This window comes from Staurois parvus, unplaced genomic scaffold, assembly GCF_062004578.1.
Source record: "Staurois parvus isolate SC_StPar_1 unplaced genomic scaffold, SC_StPar_1.0 ptg000031l, whole genome shotgun sequence".
Lineage (NCBI taxonomy): Eukaryota > Metazoa > Chordata > Amphibia > Anura > Ranidae > Staurois > Staurois parvus.
In genome coordinates, this window is record NW_028317827.1 from 7895243 (window position 1) to 7922387 (window position 27145).

General features: G+C 40.9%; 1 protein-coding gene across 6 annotated transcripts in view; it reads right to left on the minus strand.

Moving 5' to 3' along the window:
• Positions 1-27145, minus strand: part of RBMS1 (RNA binding motif single stranded interacting protein 1) — a 487977-nt gene that overhangs the window by 13533 nt on the left and 447299 nt on the right. For 2 of the 6 annotated variants that reach the window (XM_089659914.1, XM_089659937.1), the window contains exons 7-13: positions 26028-26143; positions 24402-24460; positions 22526-22616; positions 18352-18402; positions 8233-8343; positions 3218-3298; positions 1334-1420 (exon numbers count right to left, since the gene is read on the minus strand). In XM_089659914.1, the coding sequence (XP_089516040.1) occupies positions 1343-1420; positions 3218-3298; positions 8233-8343; positions 18352-18402; positions 22526-22616; positions 24402-24460; positions 26028-26143 (587 nt within the window). In that variant the 3' untranslated portion in view covers positions 1334-1342. The remainder of the gene's footprint in view (positions 1-1333; positions 1421-3217; positions 3299-8232; positions 8344-18351; positions 18403-22525; positions 22617-24401; positions 24461-26027; positions 26144-27145) is intronic. The other 4 variants (XM_089659931.1, XM_089659920.1, XM_089659927.1 and 1 more) reach the window with 4 other exon arrangements.

The following is a 27145-nucleotide window of genomic DNA, read 5'->3' on the forward strand; positions in this document are numbered from 1 at the left end:
GCCAAGAACATAGCCATGAATAAATAATAGTACAAAAACATACTCCGAGAGCAACTTCTCCCAACCATCCCAGAACAGTTTGGTGGCGAACAAAGCCTTTTCCAGCATGATGGAGCACCTTGCCATAAGGCAAAAAGTGATAAGTGACTTGGGGAAACCAACTTCAAAATTTTGGGTCAATGGCCAGGAAACTCCCCAGACCTTACTCCCATTGAGAACTTGTGGTCAATCCACAAGAGACAATGAACAAAACCCCCCACCACAAATTCTGACAATCAAAAAGTATTGACTATGCAAGAATTGGCTGCCATCAGTCAGGATGTGACCCAGAAGTTGACTGACTGCATGCCAGGGTAAATTGCAGAGGTCTTAAAGAAGGGTCAACAGTGCAAATATTGATTCTCTGCATAAACCTAATGTAATGGACCGGTCAATAAAATCCTTTTACACCTATGAAATACTTGTAATTATACTTCAGTATAACATAGTAACAAGATCTAAAAACACTGAGTCAGCAGACTGTGAAAATAGTTATTTGTGTAATTTTCAAAACTTTTGGCCACGGCTGTAGATCACCCAGAGGGGAATATTTTATTCTCAAAAGCGGAGTTAATCTTTAAACATGTTGGATTTAGATATACTTTTACAGTACAATTCGCACAGTCTGGTAGGTGACACTGTACAGTCATGTCTCTGTGATACAGAGAACTATGGCGCCTATTTTTAAAGGGGTGGTGGCAATCATCCTTCCCTTTTTAACTGCTTATTCTCCAGCTTGGCTTCTTAGTGCAATACGATTTATTGCCCCATAAATCTAACAGGATTTACCAGTTTGTTCTCTGATCTGGGCAAAATCTATTTCCTGACAATGCGTGTCCCCTGGAAATAATGAGCATTTGCCTAGAACAGACGATCTATTTGAAATGAACCACAGATTTGTTACTTTAGCTTGCTTAGCAATCGTTAAGTACAATATTTACAATCAGAGATTTGAATATACTGGGAATATTGCCGGTCCAGCAAATCTTCCTGGATAGTCCCCTGTAAACGTATTATAGTACACAGCTGTTTTGATGTCCCCTGGAATACAGACCAACTATAGCACCAAAAGAAACCATACAGTAGCCAATCAGAACTGGAGGATATGTATGGTAAAATGCAGGAAATGTGTTCATAAGACTTCTTAAATCACTGGAGTAACATCAATGAATGGAGGAAAGAAATAGGGACCAAGGGATGTAATGAGAGGGACATCGGAATATACTTTTTACCATTCAAAAATGAAATTTACCAAATAATCCAAGCATCTTCTAATGTATAAATATACCCTTACCTTTTAGAGTTACTTGTTCTGTTGATAGGTGTATGGAGAATGTTCACTAGACGTCTCTACTGTCACTGGCTGTTGACCACTGGGTTCCTGGAAGAGATGACACATTATTATTATAACGTCGAGACTGGCACAAAGACAAAAGGATACAACCTTCTATTTTTTAAAGAGATCGGGAAGCTACAGAGAATTTTAGGTGAGGACACATTTTAAAGTGGAACCTCAAAAAAATATTTTTATTAAAATTATTTTATGATACCCCACATAAAATCGAACCTTCATTGCATAGTTGCAAGCCATGTGTAAACCCATAACTCCTCAAATAACAGTAATGGTAAACTCTGATTGGACAAGGAAGGAGCAGAAGTACATTGCTGAGCTCATCCCTTTACTTTCCCCTCTTGAACAGCACAGCGCCAAGCATTAGAGCTCAGCTGAGAGTACTGCCCCTTCCTCCCACAGTTTAAAGCAGCCCATAAAGGATTTTTCTTTTTTTTTCGTTAAAAAGTCAATACCCCAAGCAACACATTCGAGAATGATGGGGGGAGTCTTCCCTGTTGTGTCGTTTTATTCCGACAACAGGGAGACTTTTCTGTCAGATTACACTGATCAGCGCTGCAGGCTATAGCCGGTGGTGCTGATCAAGCAGCAAAAATACGACAGGCCAGGTGTACCAAAGACTATCAGCACATACACACACACAAATGTAAATCGTTTTAAGCTCAGTGTGCATGAGGCCTTATTAGGAATTGGAAGCAAAGAAACCTATGCAATCACGTTATCCCAAATGGCTGAGCAAGCTAACAATCCTATAATAAAAGGCCATAATGAGCTATGAAATAGCATGAGAGTAGATAAAGTTGTCAACCCAAATATGAAAAATCTAAACACGAGGGCAAATTGGTCATTTCTATCAATGCACTATATGTTTAATATGCCAAATTGCGAAACCAGAAGTCCCACATGGATTAAAACACGGCCAGGCTACACTCTATAGTATGAACATCATCATCAGTCATTATGTTCTATCTATTCTATTGATTTGCACAGGGAGAGCAAAGCCAGTTTGAAGCAAAGCCCATTGTTATATCTCTCAAAGATCATGAGAAATATAATCCCAATATTTGGAGAATATCTATCTATATCTGTAGTTTTATCCTCCATATCTGTGACTGATAAGATGAATGATGGAACGAATTACCTAAACAGAGATTCTAATATTTCCTCTAGAAATATAAAGCTACATTATGATTACTTTACAATACTACTAAGCAAGGTGAATGCATACATTTCTGGCAAATATACCTTCCACCAGGTCTACATATTAAATAACTACACAAGGTTTAAAAACAAAAAACAAATTGCTTTATTCCAGTAAAACGGACAAGATTGTTAATTTTTTTAATTCACACTCCGTATACGAGTCAGAAAATGCCTTAGCTTTTTAATGAAAGCTGTAGGTCAAAAACTACCATGTTCCCTGCAAAATTCATCCTTGGACTCAACCCCTGCTGCCTCCCAATTGGTCAGGGAGGCAATCTATCATCTTAAAGTATCAATAGGGTGGAAGGAGGGGTAGGGCCAAGTTTGACTTTAAGAAAAATAAATCTTTAGATACATCAGAATTTTTGGTTAGCGCAGGTGGTTCATACACAATCTTTAGATACATCAGCCGCCTATATATCAGGTGCCTAGATCTCAGATCTACTGATCATTTTGACATGCTGGTTTCACTGCCGGTTAACTTATTCTTATGCATCTTTTCATCGTGAGCTCAGCTTGAATTGCTCGGTTATGTGACCAGACATCCCACTCTGGCATTCAAGTCAGGCCTGATCTGTTCAGTTTATTTCAGCACCTTGACCTAAGCCAGACATCACTACTGACCTCCACAGAGACGGCAGCTGTTTGGACGTGTGTGTACTGCGGTATATACGCTCCTTGCATAGCTGTTGTGGCAGGCATATACTAAAAGAAAAAAACAAACAAAAAAAAAAAACATTAAAATATTCAAAAGGAAAAATAAAAAATAAGATGCCCTTGTAGCTTTCTCCCCATTTTTTTTAAATCTGTTTCTTAGAAGATTAAGACAGTAAATTATGGTGTATAGTACAGTTCTTCCAGATATTCGTATACACTGGAAGTGTCACAATTAATGCTCCCTCCCCCCCCTTCTACACCTATGCTGACCAACCTGTGAAAGAAAGATGTACAGTAAATATTTCCCTATTTTAAGCCCACTATAGTCTGATCTCATGATCCCCTGTGTCAGTTAGCAGCAGCTGCAGGGGAGAGGAGAGAGCACTCAATTTCAGGAGCAGTGATGTCACCTATAGGCTCCCATGGCCAACCTGTTGGCGCTCCCTCTCCCCTGCAGCCTCCGCTGGCAGATACAGGGGAGCAGAATCACGTGAGCAGATCAGAGCAGGCTGAAATAAGTATACATCTTTCTTAAACAGGTTAGTCAGCATAGGTGTTAGGAGGGGTAGGCAGCATTTTTAAGGCTAGGTTCACATCTAAAGACTTCCTGCATGCCACGTTTGTGCAAATACAGGAAAAATGGTCCCTTCACTTTCAGCCACATGGAAACCCCATGGTGCTTTTGCATTAATGAAGTCTCAAGCACTAAATGTGCCTAACGTGATGCATTTTCAGAGGCATGGGGGTGTCATTAAGATTTACCTGTACCACTGGGGCATCTGCTAAAGAGCAGCATGTTTTGCCTGCCGGTGTGGGAAAACATGTGATTTATATGAATTCCTTTACCCACAAGTGTGAACCTAGCCTAAGACTAGTTAGGTTTAGCCTGGCATTCTACTTGAGTGATTACATACAAGTGGGCCAGATTAACTGCGAGAGCTAGCAGCTTCCCATTGCATTCAATGGGGCTGCTTACTCTCAGTTAATTGTGGGAAACCCCACTGGGGTTCTTGCAGCCCATCACAGAGTGTGAATGTACCCTTAAGTACTACTCTCGTGTGTATGTACACTGAGACCAACACACATTGTTCAAAAGAAATGCAACAAGAGGGCCAGGCCATTAGTGAAATATTCCAAAACAGCTTTAATTTGTTTTTCGATTAAACAGAACACTCCAGTGTTTAGGAGGTTCATACTACCCATCCTTGTGATGTGTGGATCTTATGATGCAGACCGCAATTAGCAGGAAAGCTGAAATTGATATTCTAATAGAATATTAAATGTGCAGGCAGTATCCAGCATAGTCAATAGTCCACTGTTGCCCCCAAAACTGCCATGCAGTCATTTCTGCAAAGCATTCATGCAGACAGGAAGAGGTTGCAGAAATGAGATGACAAAGTATAAAAACAAGTTAAAAAGGCAATCAATTATGATATATTGCTTTTGCAAACTAAAATGTCCGTCATTTATGTGTAGTGCTTACCCCCCAAAAGGGTGGCTGGGCATGTACCCAGATCTCCCATGCTAGTACAGAGGCTGCCAATCACAAGCACAGTTACATCCTCTGACGGATATCCAAAATCCTTCTCAAGACCAGTGCTTTCCCACCAATAATCCTTTCAGTCTTCCCCAGTCCCTCAAGCCCAGCTCCAGCTTAGGTCCAGATTTTTGTAAAAATCCTCTTTAGCAATCTTCTCCAGGCCTTCAACCCAACTCCTGCTGAGGCCCAGACTGCAAATTCCCTGCCTCACTAGCTGAAAGTCCCCCCAAACCTATCACCTCCCCAGCCACCTTCTTCCAGGAACTGGCTGGGGCATGACAAACATTCATATTAGTCAGTTGATTCTCCCTGCCCTATATTCTGGAAGCTTCTTTGAGAAGCAGTTGGAGGAATCAAAACACCCAGCTAAGAACCCCTAACCAGACAAAAGACAGGAGGTCACTGTTCCACCAACTACAGTGAAACCAAAAACTAAATTTAACCCAGCAGCCCAATTAGAAGAGGGCGTTGCATATGTCATTTACATCTACTTAAGTCAGATCAGGCTGCCTGGTCTTCATGCAAACGGCAAGCTTCAGTGCCTTTTCTGGGACGCTACAAGATAGAAGTGTCTATAGGTATCGATACAGTTGTGATTCCTCTGCAGTATGGAATATCAGGTAATTTCACATTTCTATGCAGAAACACGAACAGTCTGTTTACCCAAGACGACCTACGAATGAAGACATGACAGCCAAGGCACCAACAAATTTATGACGTGGGTAGCTATCTTGTCTGTGAAATTCCGGGAAGACAACGTGTCACCTTTTTGAGTCTTGGTCACCTCTACATCTCTGCATTAGATATCATGTACCTATTGCCATTATAAACTGGGTGTTGTGCCAGCTACCTAATTGTGCCTGTATGCTTGTGTTTCTGAACTGGGTTTGGTGTAGGTTAATTAGATGAATCATAAGTAACAGAGGGGGTTCCACTTAGGTGTGGTATTAACTCTGCGCCACTCCTTGCTTTTGTCAGCGATAAATCTTTTTTAGCTACTGACAGCTCCTTAACGATCTGACCTTCAAAAGATCTTAATTCCCCTGTACCAGTCACATTAATGCTCAAATCTTCTGTTTCTGTATCAGCATGCATGTGACCTACTGAGACCCAGGATTATACTCTTATCTTGGTGTTCACCTGACAGTGTATGGCCAGCTTTAACCTTGACATACTATGAATTTCAGTCGGTTGCTGAAGAACCTGCCAAATTCACTACGTGGGTAACTCTGTTGGCCTGCCCATCATCCTTCAACTCAAAAACAGAAGGAGCTAAGCAGAACACTGTTGGCTAAAAAGGGTATGATAGCCTGGCATGGTGGAGTTGTCTACCCATGCTGTTCGTAGAGAAGGAATCATTTTCCTTCAGCTTGCAGGCATACACACAATGCCTTTATGGTTATGGATGATGGTGCAATAGGGAGGGAGGTTGGATCTCAGGGAAATCAAACATAACTGGAAAAGGTGTTCTAGCCCTTCTCGAAACCTAGTGTGGAGTCTCTGCAGGTACTCATGGATATGAAGTAGTCACCCAATCCAACTAAAAGGAGGACCAAATTAGCAGAATTTGAGAAGTATAGGCACCCTTAGGGATGGTGTAGATGGGTTAGTGCAGCATGCTTTTGTGTGCATTCAGCTTGCATTCGTGACCAATTTAAGCCGCCAAATCAAAAGATTCTTTTGATTTCCTTCAGAGGTGCTTCAGATCTTGCTAAATTGCTTCCAATTTACTACTAAACTGCATCAAGCTGCTTCGGGCATTTTTCGGTCTTCTGACCAAATGAGGTTTGATGCCAGAAATGCCCCTGTGTACAATGTCTTTTGATTTTAGGCTATCCTACAAGACATAAGCCTATGTGGGTGGAAGAGATTATGTTATCTGAAGCAGCTCAAATATGGTAGTTCACTCCTAGGGAAAAAAAAAAACTGACTTTTTATTCTCTGAATCCACAACTTCTGCCTGGCAGCACCAAGGTCATTGGTTTGAATCCCAACCATGGCACCACCTGCCTGGAGTGTGCATGTTCTCCCTGTGCGTGCATGGGTTTCCTCCCACACTCCAAAGACATGCTGGTAGGTTAATTGGCTCCTGTCTAAATTGGCCCTAGTATGTGTATGTATGAATGTGAGCTAGGGACCTTAGATTGTATGCACCTAGGGGGTTAGGAACTGATGTGAATGTACTAAATATTATATATACACACACAAACACTATATACTGCTGCATAAAATGATGGTGCTATACAAGTACCTGTAATAAAATACATTTCTGTCCCTGACCCTAATGGGAGTTTTAATATTCCTTGTACATTAAAGAAAGTCAAAAGCAAGTGTGAAACTTTAAAGTGGGAAAAGCAGGTGGGTTGGGATTAGAACACAGGAGCAGCCAGGCCCCAGCTTAAGCTCTCTACAGATAGGACTAGGCAGCACAGTGGGTAAATGGTTAGCACTTCTGCCTGGCAGCACTAGGGTTGTTGATTCAAATCCCAACCACGGCACCTCCTGCCTGGAGTTTGCATGTTCTCCCTGCACTTGCGTGGGTTTCCTCTAGGTATCCTTTTGTGCTCTGGTTTCATCCCACACTTCTAAGACATGATAGATTAATTGGCTCCTGTGTAAATTGGCCCTAGTATATGTATGTATATATGAATGAATGTATGAATGTGAGTTAGGGACCTTAGATTGTACAATCCTTGAGGGTTAGGGACTGATGTGAATGTACAATATAAATATAAAGCGCTGCGTAACTACACGGTGTTATACAAGTACCTGTAATAAATAAAAAAAGTAGACCTATCAGTAATTTTCCAAACTTGCAAAAATAAATTCTTGACATGTCAAAATATACAAGAACAGTATTAAAAAAAAACCCTGGATAACATCTGAACAAGAAAAGTGCCATTCTTATGATCATAAAAGCACATGAAGGTATTGCCAGGCAGATTAGGGTGATCACTGAGAGGTAATAAATACCTGTGTTACATTACTTAGCATGCAGGCACTTAACATTAAAAAAATATATCTGATGCTAGGTCCACTTTAAGGAAACGTGGTTGTTATAAAGGAACGGCTGAATAAATTATGAATCGGAGATGCAGCAAGGAGGGCAGGCCTCATTTTGAAAGTTACAAGGAAATCAATCAGCTTCCCATTATCTGCTTTTCTCCTTGAATGTGCATTAAAAAGTCATAAAACATTCAGGCACAGTGCAATTTCATCTTTGATCGTCGCTGAGCCAACAGTTATTTCCAGAAAAGGGAAATTTCTTTTCATCTAAGCCCCACCATACCAAAAATAAGCCACCCATCTTCCCAAAGTTCTAAGACTCATCTGCTTTTGTGATAATGTACCCATTTCCCCAGTGTAAAGGAGCTTATTACACAAATCTATGGAGCGTAGTCATACAGTTTCATATGACACAAACAATGAAGAGGCCACTTACTGTTCCACTGCTGCTTAATGACAGATGACTCATCTGCTGGGTCAGAGGGCTGATCATCGATGCAGGCTGTAGTGACATGGTATGGTCCATGGAGGGAGTTAAGACAGCTCCCTGAACAAGAAAATAACGGGCAGATTAAACCACTGTTCATTCCTACGCATTTATCAAAAGCACAGTCAATAAAAGGAAACTTAATAGATTTACAGAAGTGGATTTTTAATGACCATTGTATCATTGCTCTTTATCAGCATGCATGCGACCTGCTGAGACCCAGGATGATGCCCTTATCTTGGTGTTCACCAGAAATGGTTTGTCATGGTTAAAACTGGCTATACACTATGTGAATTACAGCCGGTTGCAGGAAAATGCTTAGATCAGTGTATTCTAACGGTGAGGGAGTTCTGCTGTCAGAATACAATGACACAGCGGGGAGGATTCCCACATTCTAAATGTGGATGGGGAATACAAAAAAAAAAAAAAAGAAAAAAAAAAAAGTTTTTTAGCTCAGCCAGCTGAAGAAAAAAAAATTTTTTTGAGAGATTTGGAAGAGGCCAAGAGCAATAGCAGGGCTTTTGAGCTATGAATATATATACACACACTAAGATTTCTTTTTTGTAAACCAGAGTTTAGTGTCACTTTAGAGTCACAAGTCCCTTTAAAGCTTTATTCAATATTGTTTTTCTGTGTATTACTTCTATTCCATCCCAAGAGCCAAAATACGTATTCAGGAATAGCTTTGACATGACATCACTTTACGTGCAGCTGCAAATGCCTGTAGGAAATAGTCTAGTAAGAAATAAAACACAGTCAACCGAGTGCGGTTCTCAGAATTGTTGCAGTGCTTATTACATTATGTACACTTTAAATGCTTATCGTTTATTCCTTCATTTACATATATTCATTCATTTGTAGCCCTGTAAATAGTGTGAAATTCAAAAAAAAAATAAATCCTGTAGTCTAATCAGCTTTAATCAGATATTCCAGTAAAAGCAAAAACTAATTTACCTTGAAAATAAAGGAATAGGACAGCCATTGATAGATTGAATCTTGACCAGTTCAGCACGTACCAGCCAAGATTTGATCCACTTATGAGCAGGCTGATTGTACCAACATCAATCCATTGATAGACTTGGGTACAACTAGCCTGTCAGAATTTTAGCATTTGATTACTGTAATCATTGTATTCTGCTGGCTGGGAAACAATACTGCTGCATGAGGCATTCCCCCATCAATACTGGCTGAGCCATGGTGGAAAGAAAATCTATTACTATGAATTGCTTTAGTGTGCGTAAACCCAAACACTGAACGTCTTGTATTTGCTCCCTTTTGGTCGGTAAACACACAGTTGGAAGAGTTTGGTTATATCGGTTTAAAAAAAAAAAAAAAAAGTTGTTCTAATGTTACTGATTGTATTGCCCAGTTGCAAATTTGCCATAAATCTTATGAGCGGATAACGCCACACGTTTGCCTGTGCTGACTGTCAATCATATTGTTCTCAGTTATCTCTGGGGGATACAGAACTACGCCCTGCTATGCTATGGAGAATAGGAAAGGATGGGGTCCAATATGTGACAGCTGAGTAGGCCCGGCCAACGTGTGATACAAGCAAAACTCCAAAAAACTTGGGTCGCTCTGTAAAATCTACATAAAACAGAATGCAATGATATATATTTTATTACTATAGAAAACAAAAATGTTTAAACTGAGAAAATTTACAATTTTAAGAAGAAAAAAAAAAAAATTTTGACATTGATGGCAGCAACAAGTCTCAAAAAAAGTTGGGACAGGGCCATGTTTATGACATAGCATCCCATCATTTAACAACAATCTTTAAACATCTGGGAATTGAGATCAGTTGCTGGAGTTTTGGGAGAGGAATGATATCTCCTTGCCTGATATAGGATTCTAACTGTTTAACAGTCCTGGGACATTGAAAATATTTTGTCCATCATGAAATGAAAAATTTGACAGTTGGTGAAAGGTCTGGAGTGCCAACAGGTCAGTTAAGCACCCAGACACATCAACTACAAAGCCACGCGGTTGTCATAGATATGCGGTTTAGCATTATTCTGCTGAAATATGCAAGGCCTTCCCTGAAAGACATCTGGATGGGAGCATATTCTTCTCTAACCAGGATATATCTTTCAGCATTGATGGGGCATTTCCAGATGTGCAAGCTGCTCATTCCATTCACACTACTGCACCCCCATACCATCAGAAATGCAGGCTTCTGAACGGAGTGCTGATAACAAAAACAGAAGGTCCCTCTCCTCTTTAGTCTGGAGGACACATTGCCCATGGCTGGCAAAAAGAAAGTCAAATTTTGATTCATCTGGCCATACAACAGTTTCCTACGTTGCATCAGTCTAATTTAAATGACCTTTGGTCTAGAGAAGACGGCAGCGTTTCTGGATCATGTTCAGATCTGGCTTCTTTTTTGCATGATAGAGCTTTACCCAACATTTTTGGATGGCACGGCAAACTGTTCATAGGCAGGGAAGTATTCCTGAGCCCATGCAGTGATGTGCATCACAGACTCAAGCTAGGTTTTAGTGCCGTCTGAGGGCCCAAAGATCACGGTCATTCAATATAGGAATCTTAATATTATGTACTGTAGATGATATGTTTAAAGTATTTGCAATTTTACATTACTACGTTAACCTATATAGTTGCAGAATGTTCATTAAGCTCTTCCTTGTTAGTACCTCTTGCGCTGCTAGCTTTTTGTTGCCCTGTCCCAAGGTTTGAGACATGTTGCTGCCATTAATTTCAAATTTACCTTTCTAAATCACTTCAGGACCACCCGCCCACAATGTACTTCGGATAGGTGGCGCCTACAGGCACAGCGTTGCACTTGTAAGTCGCTGGCCTTTTCCAACTTCAGGGCGCCGGCAACTTCAGGGCACCTTTCACTGTGATTGAACACAGGATTTTGTCAGCAGGTCCCGGCCAATGATTCATGGCTGAGACCTGTTGATCGGCTGTGTACAATCACATCCTAGAGCCCTGTATTGACAAACAGGGTTCTGTACAGAGGGAACAGTCTTTGTTTCTTCTCCCTGCAAAGCATGGCAAAGAGACAAACTGATCCTTAAAATGCAGCACATATTACACACATTAACACTTGTTAGGCACACACTTCACCTTGACAGTGTATAGTATTAGCACTGATCACTGTACTAGTGCCACTGGTGATGTCAGGGTTAGTCAAGTCCCACTCCACGTCAGACTGCTTGCTGTCACAATCCCACTATAAGTCGCTGATTACTGCCAAAACTACAAAAATTAAAATTCCAGTATACCATAGTTTGTAGAAACCAATATACACTTATTGGGATTTTTTTTTTTTAACCAAAAGACATGTAGCAGAATACATTTTGGCCTAAATTTATGAAGAAATTCGTTTTTTTTTTAATTTATTGTATAGGTTTTATAGTGAAAAGTAAAAAAAAAGTTTTTCCCTCAAAATGTAGGGTATTTTTTTTGTTTATATAATAAAAACTAAAAACCCAGTGGTGATCAAATTCAATCAAAAAGAAAGCTATTTGTGTGAAAAAAAATGTATATGAATTTCATTTGGATACAGTGTTGCATGATTGTGCAAATTATCAGTTAAAGTAGCGCAGTGCTAAATAGCAAAAACTGGCCTGGTCATGAAGGGGGTAAAATCTTGCAGAGCCCAAGTGGTCAAAATGGTACATTTTCTCAGTATAAAACATTTTTAAAGGGTTTTCTATTGTCAATAAAATATGGGTTTATGAGATATGCAAATCAGATGAGGTCTGAATGAGAACAGAACAATAATTCTGCTTGCCGGAATTGAGCAGATTTGCATCCTTCATTGACCGCAGTGATGCAAGGTGGGGAGAGCTCTAACAAAAAGGATTTCAGATTTACACTCCCCACCTCAGACACCAAGAGAAAATTTTACCAGCTGAACTCCTAGCAATAATTAAAAGAAATACACGTAAGTTACAGATTAAATTAAATGCATTTTTACATGCAGCTAACAACATCTAGAACACCTTCATATTAGCTGCCTGTAATCTCAAGGACAGTTGGCAGACATTCTAAAGGTTTTTTTTTCTTTGGATGGGATAGGGTTAAAAACCTCAGTTTTTTTGCCATGTCCCATTGGGGAAATTTTCTCTCACTTCTTGTATTGCAGACACAAGGTGGTGAGAGGAAATCCAAAGTGAGCAAAAGGTCCTTACAAATCAATGTTACTGGAAGTGTCCACATTTATTGAGTTCAGTCTTTTTCTGGTGACAGTTCAAAATTTAGATTTTTCCTCGCCTTCAGTTACACCGGGACAAATATAAAAAGATTCTTCCTAATTGGGGACACGTACAGCCATAAAAGTCTTAACAGAAGCCCCTTAAAGCGGTTGTAAACTTCAGACGTGAAATATGAACAAAGCACACCCCTCTATAGTGTGTACTTGTCTCAATTAAGAGCACTACGTGTCATTTCTGCCTGATGCTTCGTTTCTCTGCTATCAGCATAAATCACTTCTAACAGGTTCTCCTGACACCAAAGAAAAAAATGGTGACAGGGGAGGGACCCCAAGCTAAATGACAGCATCAGCTCTGTTCCTGTGTGAAGGGGGGTGTGTCTTTCATAGCTCTCCTCACTGAGCACGGCAGAGTAACTTCAGCTCTGCACCCCCCTTTTTTCTAGCAGCTCAGACAAGCTGTATAAAATTCTGGACTTTGAACGGATATAGCAAAGAGAAGACTGCATATAAAGAGGTACCAATTACAAAGGAGTATTTGTGTAATCTCTGTGTATCACCTGAGGCCAGTCACTTCAATGGGTATATGTAAGGGTTTACAACCACTTTAAGTTGTGCTGCTCCTCTTCCTCCCCCTTACAAATGGACATTTTTATAATTTTTTTTTTACTAAAATAATTTCTGCTCAGGTTTGCCACAGGACTTGGGCCAGAGCACTGTGGCACATCTGACAGTTTTTCCTGGCCATCTGCACATGCTCGGGGTTTTCCACGCACGTGCAAAGACAGCTACCAGGGGGGTTCAAAACCTTCCCAGTCTTTGCACGTGCGTGGAAAATTACTGGAGTGTGCGCAGATATGGATGCATGTGCCATGTTACCACCTGGGGGCGGAGCCACTTGGAAGATGAGGTCACCTGTGACGCAGACTGAAGTTACGATTTAAACCCCCCTCAAAAAAAACAGACTTTTAGATGAAATTGTACACTGTAAATGCTTACAGGAGGTGACAAGACAAAAAAGGTGCCTTTAGCCCGGGTTGACACTGATGCGGAGCAGAATTCGCACCAGTTTCTGTGCAATTTCCGCATCACATCGTAATCACGCCCCATCCATGAGAACTGCTGTGGGTATGCATTTAAAGTTAACACCCCAAAATCAGTTCGCAAAACGCGCTCTAATTCTGGTGTGGACAAAAAAGGGTCCTACACCATTTTGGTGCGGACGCAGTGCGATTTGAGTATGGCTCAAAACTGCACCACGGAGAAATTGCACGCAATTTGCACAGGAATGCAGCGTGGTTCTTGTGCGAATCACGTGTGATGTGCTGCACCGTATCAGTGTAAACCCGGGCTTAAGGGTGTTCTGATGCCTTTATTGATATTTGTGATTTGAAAAGCTCTTCAAAACAAAAGGTTATTTTTTTTAGTTTTTCCAGCAATTCTCCTTTAAATGAATCAAATTCTGTTGCATGTTCCTGGCTGGTTTGTAAGATAATAAATACTGTATGGCTCTACAAAACAAGACAAAGGAAATGTGTATCTCCCTATGTAGCATTCGTTTGATGAGCTTGTTACATGAAACATTCATAGACTCTTTCAAACATAAAGAACATGTGACAATTGGGAAACAGGGCCGCGGGCGCGTTGTGTTCTCGAAGACTTTCCTGCAAGAAGGAAATTGACGAAAGCATGGTTTGTGGTTACTGAGGCAAAGTGAAAGATACAGATATTGCGCTAGATTAGGGAAGGCTATCTTGATTTTTTTTGTAACAGGGAAATTACTGAATGAATAAAATGTGTACAGGATCCCAGCCCACACTTGACATCAACATCGCCTTCAAAAATTGGCCTAATTTATAGAAAAAAAAAAAATCTGAGATGAAGACCGATTGCTATGGACAATGCAAATAACCACACAATCCGTCAAAAAACTGCCAAAAAACAAACGTTCTTTGACTATTTTCTCTCCAGGACGAATGTTTTCCATTCATACAGAATGGAATAAAACAGATAAATACTGTACTATAGCCACTAGATGGAACCAGCAATAATAGAAAATACTTAGCACAACTAAAGGTAAATTTGGAGTAAGGGGGCGTTATAACCCGTCAGGCTTTTTCTTGCCATTTGTGTCCCATTGAAGATTTCCCTTTACGTCCTGCCCCCAGCCAAAACAGTAAATGAGAAAATCCATCCAAAGTGAAGGAATTCCTGGTTGCAACCGGGTTTACCAGGGATTCCCTGTTCCATTCAGAACAAAGTCTCTACGCCTTCTCTGGTGATTCAAAATTCAGGCTTTTCCTTCACATTTGGAGATGGGAGTCACAGACAGCAATAAAAACCTGACAGGTTCTAAACCTGCACCACACTTCTAAAACAAACTTTTGTTTTTAGATACACCATTTACTAGAATAGCTTCATCTAGTGGCCATATTGTGGTATTTTCCTGATTCTCTCTCTGAAGAACATTCAATCTAGAGAGAAAATAGTTTAATGCCATTCATTGTTGCCCCCATTCACACAGAACACATGCACATGGTTTTACAGGATGAATAGTGCTGCATTTGTTTTCTAAATACACTCCACAATATTTAAAGTGGTAGTAAACCCTTAAATATACCCAATGACGTGATTAGCCTTCGGTGATACACAGATGAAAAAAAAATCCTCCTACATAAAAAGGTATCAGTTTACCTTCAACCATATCTCCTCTAAAGCCATACAAAGTACAGAATTTAGACAGCAATTCTCAGCTCTGGCCTGGTGTCACACTAAAGAGCATGGAGCGCAGAGCTGAGTGTAATCTGAGACCTGAGTGGAGGGAAAAGGACATGCCCTCTTATACACAGTCCTAAAGGGAAACGTGCACAGCTGAGGCTGGACGGGAAGAGGGTACGGACCGTGTTCTGGGATAGAAAATCAGAAGTGACTCGTTCAGATAGACGGAAGAGAGAAGACAGAAATCACAATTGGTGCTTTGGATTGAGACAAGTATGCACTATAGAAAGATATGCTTTATTCAGTTTTTATTCAGGTTTGCATCCACTTTGAGTACTTGCCATTATTTATTTGGAGTCCGAAGTATCAAACTGTGCACCCGATTATATTGACTGTGGGTGACAGTGCTGGTCATGATGTACTGTTGGTTGTTATAGGTGCCACAACCTTGTGTAGGGACAGATGGGATGAATATTATGGGAGCCCCAAAGCAGAGGCCTCAGTATTGAGTAAACGACAAGAACGGTTTAAAGTTCCGGCAGTTTAAGGAGAATTCATTTCAGACTGTTCAGCCCCAGCGAGCGGACATAACAGATGTAAGAGTGAAGGGGGCCCAAGGCTAAAATGATTAAATACACCGACCGTGTTTACTCGGGAAGGAGTGTTAACAATTACAAAAAGAGCAGCCGCACATGATACAGTATAATAAATTACGAACAATAGGTTTCATAATCCCAGAATTGTTCTGCAAACTGGCTCTATAAGGAGGGTGGAATTTTATGGCACACTTCAAGAAAAACAAAAAGGTGCATTTGCAGTGTGGATATATTGAACTTATTATTGCAGAAAGTTTGGCATTTAGGTTATGCCATTTACTGGCTAAGGGCCAGTTCACACCACACTTCATTCCGGTGTTTTTGATGCGTTTTGCTGTGTTCCAGTACAGTTCTGTGCAGAAAAAAAACCAGCATTTTTTTGAACACATGGAACATACTGTGCATGTATTTTGAAGTTGGAAAAAAAAGCACTGAACTGCATCTGTTGTGAACCAGCCCTCACAGATGGAAGGTATGGCATGTGTATGGTATGCATTTTTTGATGGCACAACTTAGGTCTCCGGCACACAGGCATGAATGGATACATTTCTGTATCTGGAATACATAGCTACATCAGAAATTGTTGTTTGTGGTTTATGCCATTGCTTGCATGCATAAAGTCATAGGCCCCTGCATGCAGACTGTGCCCAGGGTTGTACACATACAGGAATATGCAAGTAGCCCCATAAACCCATCTACGGCTGTATACAGCTTTCATTACTATAGTCTACTGTACACAGCAGCAATGTATGCTGGAAAATACACAAGCCGTGTTCGTGATCAGGCCTCCATGTATGCACCCACTGGGAGTGCTTTATAAATATACACTCACCGGCCACTTTATTAGGTACACCTTGCTAGTACAGTGTTGGACCCCCTTTGCCCTCAGAAATGCCTTCATTCTTCGTGGCATAGATTCAACAAGGTTTTGGAAACACTCATGAGATTTTGGACCATATTGACATGATAGCATCACGCAGTTGCTGCAGATTTGTCGGCAGCACATCCATGATGCGAATCTCCCATTCCACCACATCCCAAAGGGGCTCTATTGGATTGAGATCTGGTGACTGTGGAGGCCATTGGAGTACAGGGAACTCATTGTCATGTTCAAAAACAAGTTTGAGATGATTTGAATTTTGTGACATGGCGCATTATCCTGCTGGAAGTAGCCATCAGAAGACGGGTACACTGTAGTCCTAAAGGGATGGACATGGTCAGCAACAATACTCAGGTAGGCCGTGGCATTTAGGTGATGCTCAGTTGGTACTAAGGGGCCCAAAGTGTACCAAGAAAATATAACCCACACCATTACACCACCACCAGCCTGAACCATTGATACAAGGCAGGATGGATACATGCTTTCATGTTGTTTACACCAAATTCTGACCCTACCACCTGAATGTCGCAGCTGAAATCAAGACTCAGACCAGGCAATATTTTTCCAATCTATTGTCCAATTTGTTTGAGCCTGTGTGATTTGTAGCCTCTGGTTCCTGATCTTAGCTAACAAGAGTGGCACCCGGCGTGGTCTTCTGCTGCTGTAGCCCATCTGCTTCAAGGTTTGACATGTTGTATGTTTAGAGAAGGTATTTGGTTTTAATGAGTGGTTGAGTTACCGTTGCCTATCATCTCAAATCAGTCTGCCCATTCTCTGACAACAAGGCATTGTTGTCCACACAACTGCTTCTTACTGCATATTTTCTCTTTTTTGGACCATTCTCTGTAAACCGTAGAGATGGTTGTGCGTGAAAATCCCAGTAGATCTGCAGTTGTAGAAATACTCAAACTAGCCCGTCTGGCACCAACAACCATGCCACGTTCAAAGTCACCTTTCTTCTCCATTCTGATGTTCAGTGAAGAACTTCAGCAAGTCATCTTCACATCTAGATGTCTAAATGCATTGAATTGCTTCCATGTGATTGGCTGATTAGCAATTTGTTAACTATTTTTAAACTTTAAATTGCAACTAAACCCATCGATTTTTAAGTTACAAGAAACCTGGAGCTCAGCTTTAAGCAAAATGTGATAACTGTTTAATGCATGGACTAGTGAATTAACATTTAATCTGTACCATCTTGCATTACAATACTCCAGTAAACTCTAAAAACCATAACTTGGAACATAAAAATAAATGACTGTAGAGTCAGAGTAGGCTTGGTTAAGGTTAGGTAAGGGTCAGGATGCGGGTTAAAATAGTTAATGCATCACACAAGGAGCATTTTAAGCAATTGCCGTCAATTGTCAGCAGGCATGTAACCACATACCACAGGAAGAAAAAAAAATAAAAAGTCTAACATTGCAACACTTCTGTAACCATCATTAAAAAGTCCCACCAAGCAACCAGTGATGCCTGCATTGAGACTGAAGTCAGAATATATATTTAGGAGTGCTGTGAAAAATAATTTGGGTTTTCAAGAGATCTGAATATACATTAAAAATGAAAAAGGTCTTCCTATGTTCTTTAACACATTTCCTGATTCAAAAGCTATGAGTTACAAGTAACATGGTGTAATACACTTCTATGACCTATAGGTGTCACTGCTGTTTACACAGCCATTTAGTACTTACAGCATGCTGCATGATGTAGGGCTGAGGCTGCATCCAGGATGGACTTGGCACCTGAGAAAACAAATAAAATACGCATGTTTGAGAAAGATTGCTTCCCATTTATTTTCAAGATGTAACTGTTTAGATCAGCTAAAACACCAGTATGGTTCAAATTACTTGTCATACTGGCGACACAGGAGCTGGCTTTATAGAAAGACTGTACTTCTGCAAATGCTGATGCCTTGATTTGTTACAGGTTGTAGTATAGTTTCACATCTGCAGCATGTATTTGCATAGCTAGCTGTACAAAACAGACAAATGTTCCTAGAACTTAGGTCACAATCCATGACATCTGAGGTCTAAAGCATGGCCAAGTTTGCCAGAGTTAATTAGTATTAAATAAAAAATAAAGGATCTACTGGCTGGGGATTCATAAATAAAAAGTACTTTGTTAATGTTAGTCAGATTTGTACATTTTTTTATTTTTCCCATAGTTTTATTTTAACTTAAAATTGTATCAAATGAAACAGTAAACATTTGGAGATGGCAGATGTGTTCAATAAAAAGATATTTGTAAAGCATCAATACCCACAGCAGCCAATCGGAATTCATCATTGATCTATTTCATAAAATGAATTGTGATTGTTGTGGGTTGCTCTGCTTTACATGCCATCATTGTTCTTTGCACTAAACAAGCTTGTACATCACGCAGTGCCGGCCGCAGGCAAAATCCAAGTCTCGTGCAAATGGAATTCGGCTGAACTCCGGGACAGTGCCACTGACCACATCAACGTCTGAAAAATACATATTACTGGTGGTCTGTGGCCAATTTCTGGATGCACATAAGAATTCTCCTCCAGCATACCCAAAATACTATGGAAGTTTTTAATTTAAAACCGAAATTGCCATTGTCTAAAGGCAAACTGCTCAGGCTGGGAATGACCACGGGAGTTTCAGGCCAAGTTCTGTGGTTAAGAGCACCACCCAGTATTCACATTCCCACAAAGCTCACAGAATGAGGAGCTGCCCATTCTAAGGACTGATAGGCTATGGCTGGGATCATTGCATCCTGCTCCATTTTATTTCCTTTTAAGTGACACTTTCCTTTGTCCTTGCAGTGCAAAGTAAAAGTCACTTAAAGTGTATGTACACCCCCCCCCCCAAAAAAAAAAGGAAGGCGTAGAAAAGGCTTGCACCTCTCCCACTAAAGTAATTTTTACTGTTTTTGTCCCGATTAGATCTTCCATTATATCCTGTTCCAGGGAGCCAAATGAGAAAAAAATCTCCGCAAAGTAAGAGGAACCTCCATCTTAATTCTCATCAGAACATTTGTCCCCACCCATTTAGTCATTACCTATTGCTCTGATATGTGTAGATGAGATATGAGGCATGCTCAATAAGCAGGGATGTCACACTTCTTTTATACAACGTGTTTGTTGACGTTCGCAGGTCTCAGGGTGCACAAGAAGCAGGAAAATGAAAGCAGCCCAACATCTGCCCGTCACTGGATTCACACCTCCCGGTCAATTTCAAATACACCCGCCAATAGTTTCCCTCACTTTGGCTGTTCTTTTTGTCCACAGCCTCACAAGAGCTCCAGCAAAAAGTCTCTCCAGTTCCAGACCAGGTGCCAATTCATTCACCACGTCAGCCCCGATGAAGGGAGTGCTTTTCCCCTGAAATGTATTGGCTTCTTGTGCACCCTGTGAACTTCAGTAAACATGTTGTATAAGAGCCTGAAGTGTAACATCCCTACTTATCGAGCGCACCTCATATCTCATCTACACATATCCTGCGGAGTGATGTCATGTCGCTACTAGAGAGGCAGCAGCCGAGTCCACATCAGGGCTACCCTTCCCTTCACCCCCTATTCACGGGATCCCTTTGAAGAGCAACCATATTAAAGATCACCTTCAGGGATACTTTTCTCTTGCTCTGATGTCATCTCTTTTTAAAATTTGGGATTTCCCATCACTTACTTTCATAGTGAATGAAGGGAGGTGAATTGCTCACCCAATGTTCCTTTGTGGAACAGAGGAAAGCAACCTTACATCACATGAGAAAAATTAGTCACATGCGCACCACTTCCTGGAAGTGACAGGTATTTACTTCGCTCCCAGGAAAGCAATTGAACAGTGATAATATATTGCTTTGAAGGGAAGGGGAGGTTAAGTGACCCTTTTACTTTGGAAATAAAAAAATAGCTCTGTGGAAGAGTGCTTGATCCTCAAAAATGTTTCAGTATTCAGCACCTATCATTTGCTGTTAGTGTTGCAGTGATCTTCTGATTGAAAAATTCAGTCTGAGGATGTGGAGACACTTTACATCTAGGATTTAATGACATGCCTGAAATTTTAACTCTTGTGAGTATTTTATATGAATATATATTTTATGGTGTCAGAAGGTGTTGCACTAGGCCAGTGCGCTCACTTTTTTCCTTCTTTAGTATTGAAGATTTCCCCAGTCAGAAGATAGCTGCAAGGCCACACTGCATTATAGGAGTTAAACTCATTATCCCGGCATCTCAATCTGGTGTCCTCAACACACTGGCTTCAACATGGTGTACATTTTATAATCCTTTTACTTTACTCTGTTCTAAAGGGGGAATACTTGAACTAATGCCTACTGTATTTTACAAATTCAAAACTCCCTTAGTATGGCATGTACATATACCTAAACAAAAAATGAGGGTGGGTATACTTACGCACCAAAGCCTCACAGAGGGCAAATGACCTAATGTTTATTAGGATTATAATAAATGATAGGATTGTTGTATGTGTTTAATACTATTTGATTGGGGACCATTGGCACTCCATAAGCCTCCAACGTAGGCTGGGAGGTTAGAAAATATATATCTCAATCTCTCCTTTCCAAAATTGTGGTAGAGGTTCAGCAAAAACAGCATCAGAGTCAAAAGAAGTGCAATAGTCCTATGCTAAGGTGAATAGAAATATTCCCCTCATAGCAAAAATAGGGCTCCACATAGAAAGTACCCCGACTTTTAATATAGCAACCGCTCTGCAGTTTTCACACACAGATTGGGTTCACTAGTCACTGTGGCAATAAAAACTTATGCCACTAGCTGGCTACCCTTAAAATATATCTGAATACCGCAGGGGAGACTCAAACAGAACTATTGAGGTGGTCAATGCATAGCAGATTTCGCACATATAACATTTACTAGTTAGAAGCAGGATAGGCTTATTTAAAAGGGAAGGGTTTTCAGGGATCGTCTAGAGGTGGATAGATTAGGACAGGGCTTGAAAAAAGCAGCTCGCCCAATGCGAGGAGAAATTCTTGTGTGGAGAGCACAGATGATGGAGCGGCTGCACCTGCGCTCCAAGCCTCAATGTGAAGCCGAGTTCCGGTTTCCAACTTCCGGTATCTGGCTTCTTCGGCGCTGCCAGTGTAATGGCAGCACCGCTGAGGGGACAGGTGCAGGAGAGATCCGCTCTCCTCTGCTGAGAGGAGACACCCTCTCCACCACCGCGGGGGACTCGAGGAGAGGTCCGCCCTCCCCCGCCTTAGGGGACACGAGGAGAGGCCCGCTCTCCACCACCTTGGGGGACACGAGGAGAGGCCCGCTCTCCACCACCTTGGGGGGACACGAGGCCCGCTCTCCACCGCTAAGGTATCTGCCGGAGATAAAAAATACATGTTCACAGTAACGATTATTTCATGTTTTCTGGCATCAAAATAAGCACATTTTCTTATGCTATACTTCTGTAAACTAAACTTACATCTTTTAAAAGAGACTTTAGTTACTAAAAAGTCTTTTTAAAGATGCAGGAGATAAACAAAAAAAATACAAAAATGTTCACTACAGGTTTAAAGCTGTAAAACTTGATATTTTGATTGCACCCTATTGCTATTAAGCGATTGCTGTTATGTTGAAATTGACATAATAAAGCCATGTTATAATTGCAGTTTTTTAGATTTTGGACTCTTTATTCTAAAGAAAAATGTAATTTCATAACCTTTAAGGGGCGTGGTTGGGAGCAGGGCTGGGGGCGGGGTTGGAGGCAGACCTGGCCAAGGTTGGGAGGGGCAACTGGTGGAGAGTAAGGTTTGTGCCTGGCTAGAAGGTCTACACTCGAAATTTTAAACCCTGGATTAGGAGGTGTCTGACAGATTGGGGTAGGGATTATCCAATTATCTTTCCAGTTGAGTAGTTCTCAGAATCTCATCCACTCACCTGGTACGTTGAGACAGGAGATGCTATATAAGGGGTGATCGAAGTCTGTGTAATCATCCTGTTTGTGGCGATGCTATACGGAGGATAAAACCTGCAGTAAGGGGGGAAAAAAAAAGTAGCATATATGAGACTACTGCTAGTGTGCAGTTATTGCCTACAGACAGTGGTGGCAGCTATTTGGTGACAATTCCAGATACTGGTGAGAATGCAGCATGGTACTCCTTGCAAATTAATTAAAAAAGCCAGTTTACTAGAATATCCCAATGAAGAACAGAGCCCACAGAAACCTAACAGTTTACACTGTTATCAATGCAGTATGAAGTGAATCGAAGAATCTGATTGGTCACTATGGACAAGAACTGTTCTGTCTTTTAAACACATTAAACATGGAAGTGCCAGTACAGTGCAGTATAGAGGCAACTGTCATCTGGGGTAGCCCAAAGGTGTCCCCGGGGTAGTCTGAAGAGCAGGAGACAGATGGTTTGGTATTAAGACCAGTAGGTCTTTACTAAACACAACAGGAGGTCACAAGAATATCCAATGTGTTTTTGGGGGCTCAGCAGTCCATCAGAGTTTTCATGCCGACAATAAATATAGAGTTTACTGGACAACAATTTGTGATGAGAAAAGATAAGATAGTGCTAGTTCAGGTCACTGGTCAATCAGCAACTATTGAGCACTATCTTATCTTTTCACATTACAAATTGTTGTTCAGTATCCTCCATATTATTGTCAGCATCAAAGCTTTCATGAACGGGAACTGCTGCATTGGCTATTCTTGTGATTTAATAACATGTTATCGGCCTAATACCATTACTGTTGTGCTCTCATCCTTTCCTACTCTTCAAACAGTTAAAAAAAAAAAAAAAAAGCAATCAGTACCTGGGAGAGCTCACCTCTGCCCTTTTAGGCTACAGGATACATTAATGACAAACAGGCCCTATTTCATGAAGACATACACATGTGTAATGTGTTAAGGATGCACATTTGATACATTCAGGGAGACCAAAACAGACATTCCATTTTTTGCTCGTAGGGCTGATTAAAAATAATAAATGAATAAAAAGGAGAACATTGCTTGTTTTGGGAAACACCAATCCTTTGACATCTGAAGCCCTTTGTTTTACATATTACCAGGTGAAGTGCCACCTGAGACCCAACACTCACCTAGGATAATAATTCTAGCTTTACCTGAAGGGGTAATATTATCATATTAGGATATTTAGTAAAATATAGCAAGTCAATGAAGCAGTGCCTGGACCAAAGCAAAGAGGAACTTGAAGTACCTATAGCAACCAATAACAAATAAGTAAAGTGAATTAGGATTGGTTGCTATAGGTTTCTGTACACAGCGTTTTGCATTGATTATTGAATAAGCTCATATGGCTGGTGTAAGATTCTTTTGAGCTGCTCAACATCAAAGTGGTCTACTTAGTGGAAAACACTAAAGATCACAGCACTTTATACACATTTGGATCTTGAGCCCCACAATGGTAGTAGAGTTGGCAGTAGTGGCATCACATTACTCCAGTGGCTATTGGCCCGATTAAAGTCTGGAGTTCCATGTTCTACCATACCTAGTTTTTGCTTTCTTCTCATATTGCCTCATATCAGGATTGCTTGAACCCCTCATACTTCTATAGGCTTCAATCTCACCAGAACTGCTGCAGAAACTTTAGAGCCTCATGTATAAGCACTGAGATTTTAGGGTGTTGCTTACACCAACAAGTCAAGTTTACAGTTCCTATACAGGAGGCCCTCAGATATTGATGTTTCCTAGTTCCCATTAACACTGGTTCAGACCACAAAAAGCTGCCCCCACTGTGTTCCAGGACAAAACAAACATGAATGAAAAGATCAGAGTTGGGAAAATCACCTTCTGACATACCCATTTTGAATAGCAGCAGTGGGGTCATAGGTCAATGTCATTCCAGCCTGTGAAGATGATAAAAATTAGATCAAACTCTTGCATCTTTACACAAGTAAAATGAAATAGGTGCAGGTATTCTGTAGTCTTAAAAAGGATAAGTTCACCTTTTAGACAAAAAAAAAAGAACTTTTTTGCAGGTAAAAAAAATGTGCATTTACGTTTTTTGTCTACTGGAGCCTGGAAAGCATTGCACCAGCGATCAGTAGATCTCTGGTGCCATGCAGGTCTCCTGCAGACCTGTCGGAATATCTGCTTGCCGCACAGGATGTACGAGCAAGCAGATATTCTGACAGGACGCTTCAAGGAACTACCACGGCGCTCCACAGTGCTGTGATAGTTCATTGAAAACTACAAGACGGCCTCAGTCCGTGAGTGAATGATGCAGCCATGTGGGCAGAGCCCCGCACGGCTGTGCGGTTTTCCAATTTGAAAACTAGTACAGGGAGAAACAGGCAGCGGCTGTGGCTATGGAAACATGTTACATGTTCCACCCTAAAAACGGGTGGAACATGTAACATGTTCCCAAAGGTGAACTTATCCTTTAATGAAGTATTGTTTCATTTATTAAGGAAGTAGGACCATCAGCCAAAACTTTGTAGAGATTATAGGACACCTGTCATGCACACTACTCCCAGCAAGTGCATCTCAGAACTATGTCATAGGAAACACAGGGTCCAATTCAATCCCGAGTTGAATACTCAACATTGGTAGATCACCCTTCCGTGAAAAAGAGTCTTGATAAGAGGGAAAGTGAATGCAACAGTATTCACACTCATTACACAGTCCTACCTGTATATTTATCTAAGAGGCAAACAATGCAGATCTTTTTCACAGATACTGTGAACAAGTCCATGTCCATCATCTATGTGTATTCAAAGTTTAGATCCTCTTAGAAGAAAAAGCTGCCCAGTGTCACCTTCATGTGAGCCCAGACTGTCAATGATATACCACTAGAGCTAGTCTCGTCACAAAACATGGACTCTGATCCTCTGATAACCAGCTGGAATGCTTCAGAGTAAAGGTATGTAAGCTGGAAGCGGTTTCAAGTATATGAGGTATGCAGGTGGTGGGTGGGTTGGGGTACAAGCAGGTAACAGACCTAACCCAATAAATCTGTTTGATGTAGAACGACCATAAATCGGACGGTTATTCCAGCCATGGGTTGCAGATTTGAGCATGTATAATTCTGCTCATGCCCTTCTTGGACAGCCATTCCTGCCAATTCCTCCTGGTTTGGGCCTCAACGCTGGACTCACAAGTGGCATAATTTCTTTCCATTATTCTGTAATCGGTTTACTCCACTTTCTTCCTCTCGTTTACATGTCTTGTCATGCATGAGAAGAATAGTGATAGTAGCATCTGAGCCAAGCTGCACAACTGTGAAGAGTTCAGTGATGGATATGTGGGTGAATTTTACACAGGGACGGAAGAGATTGAGTACAAGAGTGCAATCACCGTTCCACACACCCATGCTGTGGCTGCTCCAAGCCAAGAACTGTGTGTGTAAGTATGAGTCATGTTTTTAAGCAGCTCATTCAAGCACCCACCCTGAAATTGTATGGAAAGACTTACAAGTCTCACCTCCCCTTCTCTCGGCCAAGCTCTTCCATTCTGGACATATTTGTTCTGGGTCTGTCTCTTCTTTTGACCTCCATCGGCAAACTTGCACAACAGAGCTTCTGTAGGAGCTGCAATAAATAAATAAATAAATAGATAGCAAAGGCATCAGCAAGTCACAGGAAAAAAAATGTTTTACATCCCCCATCACCACTGCTTCTAATAGAGGAGAGGCACACCATTTTGAGGTGTACCTGTGAGCACAATTGTGATAAATTTAATTCCCTACACAAACATCATAGTGATGACATTAATTTCTAATAAGAAAAAAAAAAAAAAAAAAGAATGTTTCAAAATGGCATAGCTGGCAGTGCATTTAAATGGGTAATTGTAATAAACTTTCCCTAAAGTATAACTAAAAGGCATCTATTTTTAATTTGGATAGATTTGTGGGGGTTTAAAGCAACTGCCATGTTAAGCTGGCCATAGATGAATAGAATCTTGGCTGGTTCAACAGGGAGTGGCTGAGATTTGGTCTATGGGCAGGCTGATTCTACCAAAGTCGATCCATCGTTCCACTTGGGTACAACCAGCTTTTCGGATTTTTTACATGTGATTACTGGCTATAGCTGTTAGCAGTAATCATTGCTCTCTGCCACATGGGAAGGTCAGTTGTCAGCAGAACACCATAGCACTGTGAGGGATTCCCCCATCAAAACTGATTGTGTTGGAGTAATTAAGAGATTTTCTTTCCTTCCACCCGTGAAGAAAGGAAATAAAACAGGTTAATCTATAGTGAGCCTTACTGTTGTCTTTGCGGCCACATCAGGGAGATTCAGTCTCTCCAATTGTCCTGATCACCAATATCACCAGGAATGAGAGTGACCGCAATTATAAAATTGAGTTATCACCAGAACAAAAATAAAGGGGACATTTGATCCCGTGTTTAGGAGGGGATTTTCCTCACATTGGAAAGATTCACTATAAAGGATTGTTCTTAATTTGTCCACAATCAGTGGTGTGCACGAATTATAAACACCTTTAGTGGGCAGATGTTATAGTAAAGCTTGAAACTAAAAAAAGTACACCAGCATAAAGATACATTTCCAGCAAAAAACTAGATTGCATTAAAC